Consider the following 2,855-nt stretch of genomic DNA (forward strand, 5'->3'; position numbering starts at 1 on the left):
TGCAGGGGCTCCTTGCAAGGGGCAGGTCCAAGGGCACAGGGGCCCAGATCTGGCCCAGTGAGGACCCCCCGTCCCCTCCAGGCAGCTGCCGCGGAACAGCTGCTCATGCGCACCGGGCCCGGGGCTGCGCCTGTTTGGGCCAAGCTACACGCTGGACTTCACCACTGCCTTCGGCCCCTCCGAGCTGCCGGGTGTGCATGGCCAGCGCGAGCGCCAGTACCAGAGCGACCAGCTGCGGTGAGCCCCCCACCGGGACCCCCGCCTCCCCCTGCTGCGCCATGCAGGCCCCCTGAGCACCACCCGCTACACGTCACAGCCTGGGGGACCCCCCTGTGAAGGCTCTGCCCCCATGGTGTCACAACTGGGGAGACCCCGGGGAGCACCCCTACATCAGGGCCTGGGACCCCCCCAGACTCCCTAGGGAGTCCCCGACCCTGAGCTCCCCACTGGTCGCCGCCTGAGGGACCCACCCCCAGGCGGCTGGGTTGGGAGTGGGGGGCTCTCTCTTCTCTGCCCCCCAACCTGCACCCCAGAGGGGCAGTGGCAGGTAGGGGTCTCAATCTCCACCCCCCCAGGGCCCAGTCTCCAGCCAACCAGCTCCTCATCGTCCGTGCCAACTCCCCGCTCGAGTACCCAGCACAGGGGGTTGAGGTGCGGCCTCTCCACACCATCCTCATCCCAGGTGAGACCCCCCTGGAGCCCCCTTCAGGAGGGGGGCAGCCCCTGCCTGGGGCAGGCCAGAGCTATGGGGCTGGCCTGGGGGGTGGACACAGGGGCTGGGCACCCCAGGGGGGCACTAACCCCCACATCTCTGCCCCCCAGGGCTCAGTCTGCAGGCGACCGGCAGGAAGCTGTACCAGGTAAGGAGGCAGTGCCGGGGGAAGGGCTCAGAGGGCACTGACTTTCTGTATTAACCCCACACTGCCCGGGCAGGTGAACCTGACGGCCTCCATGGGCACCTTCAACATGGCAGCCACGGTGGAGGCCGTGGCAGTGCAGGGTGAGGGCGAGCACAGCCTCTCACTGGCAGGCACCCGCCTGGCCCACCTCAACCGCCAGCTGCAGTTCATCACCTACACCAACACCCTCTACCACCCCAACACGGCCGACACAGGTGGGGCTGGGGGCAGGGGGCACTGCGGGGTGGGTACTGGGCTTGGATGTCAGCACAGGGGTTGTTCCCAGACCCCCTGTGCCCGCCTCCTCCTTTGCTTTCCAGTGCAGTTTGCCACCGACGGGCACCAGGCCACGTTCTCCATCCGGATACACCACACGCCCACCCCAAAGCTGTATGACCCCGGCTACCCAGCCGACGGGGGTGAGTACTGGGGGGGTCCTCTCCTCCCACTCCTCTGCAGCCTGGTGCACCTGGCACTGACCCCTGACCTCTGCCCTCCCCCTCAGAGGACTACAACATCAGCGCGCTGGTGACAGTGGCCACCAAGACTTTCCTGCGCTACGACAAGCTGCGGGCGCTGATCGCCAGCGTGCGGCGCTTCTACCCCAGCATCACCATCGTGGTGGCAGATGACAGCCCCCAGCCCGAGCGGCTGGTCGGCCCCCAGCTCGAGCACTACCTCATGCCCTTCGGCAAGGTGCAGGGGGCAGGAGGGGCTCGGACGCCTGGGTCCAGGGGTCACGGCTGGGGGGAGCTGGCCAGGCCGGGCAGGCACTGACCTCTATCCCCCACCTAGGGCTGGTTTGCGGGCAGGAACTTGGCCATCTCGCAGGTGGCCACCAAGTACGTGCTGTGGGTGGACGACGACTTCATCTTCACGCCCCGCACGCGGCTGGAGAAGCTGGTGGACGTGCTGGAGAAGACCAGCCTGGACCTGGTGAGTGGTGGGCAGTGCCCGGGCCGGGCATCACCCCCTTTGGAGGCTGCCCGGCCAGCACCCCCTGACTTTTGACCCTGCAGGTGGGGGGTGCAGTGCGGGAGATCACGGGCTACTCCGCCACGTATCGGCACAAGATCAGCGTAGAGCCGGGGGGACCCGAGGGCGACTGCCTGCGGGTGGTGCCGGGCTGGCACCACCCCATCGCCGGCTTCCCCGGCTGCGTCGTGGCTGACGGCGTCATCAACTTCTTCCTGGCGCGGACCGACAAGGTGCGGCAAGTCGGCTTCGACCCGCGCCTCAGCCGCGTCGCCCACATCGGTCAGTGCGGGCACTCAGATACCTGGGATGGGGGGGCGAGAGCAGGGGAGGAGGAGAGCCCTGGGGTGGGAGCCTGGGCGCTGGGAAGAAGGGTCTGGCGGATTAGGAAAGAGGGGGGTCTGGGGGCCCAGACACCTGGGTTCCCTCCCCGCCAGGCAGGGAGGAGCAGGCCCTAGCGGCTGCCCTGCCCTGCCCGCAGAGTTCTTCATCGACGGGCTGGGCACGCTGCACGTGGGCTCATGCGAGGACGTGGTGGTGGACCATGCCTCCAAGCTGCGGCTGCCCTGGCGCCAGACGGAGAGCGAGCGGCAGTACGCCCGCTTCCGCTACCCACCGCCCGCCGACAGCAGCATCAACACCAAGCACGGCCTCTTCTACTTCAAGAACCGCTTCAAGTGCATGGCGGGCAACTAGCCGCCCGGACGCCTGGGTCCCCTCCCTGTGGCGGGGCAGGCCCGCTCCCCGGATGCCTGGGTCTTCTCTCTGGAGAGACGGGGCGTAATGCTGCTGTGGCTTCTTACCTGTTTTGTACCACCCGGGGGCATGGGCCTGCTGCCCCCTGCCCGCACTAAGGTGAGAGGGAGGAAACCCCAGTCCACTTTTCCCAGAGGCCTGGGGGGCGCTGGGCTGCCCGGAGCAGAGGCGGACCCAGGTGTCCGAGCCCTCCCCCCCCCCGTGCCCTGCATACAGGAGCCATGG

General features: G+C 68.5%; 1 protein-coding gene across 3 annotated transcripts in view; it reads left to right on the forward strand.

The window, feature by feature from the left end:
- The window catches only part of B4GALNT1 (beta-1,4-N-acetyl-galactosaminyltransferase 1), a 4,800-nt gene extending 1,952 nt beyond the window's left edge, over positions 1-2,848 (forward strand). For all 3 annotated transcript variants that reach the window (XM_025192674.1, XM_025192675.1, XM_025192676.1), the window contains 9 exons: positions 82-237; positions 576-682; positions 823-860; positions 934-1,114; positions 1,220-1,318; positions 1,405-1,595; positions 1,695-1,835; positions 1,919-2,156; positions 2,356-2,848. In XM_025192674.1, the coding sequence (XP_025048459.1) occupies positions 82-237; positions 576-682; positions 823-860; positions 934-1,114; positions 1,220-1,318; positions 1,405-1,595; positions 1,695-1,835; positions 1,919-2,156; positions 2,356-2,570 (1,366 nt within the window). In that variant the 3' untranslated portion in view covers positions 2,571-2,848. The remainder of the gene's footprint in view (positions 1-81; positions 238-575; positions 683-822; positions 861-933; positions 1,115-1,219; positions 1,319-1,404; positions 1,596-1,694; positions 1,836-1,918; positions 2,157-2,355) is intronic.
- Positions 2,849-2,855: the final 7 nt, after the last annotated feature.

This window comes from Alligator sinensis, unplaced genomic scaffold, assembly GCF_000455745.1.
Source record: "Alligator sinensis unplaced genomic scaffold, ASM45574v1 scaffold265_1, whole genome shotgun sequence".
Classification (NCBI taxonomy): Eukaryota; Metazoa; Chordata; order Crocodylia; family Alligatoridae; genus Alligator; species Alligator sinensis.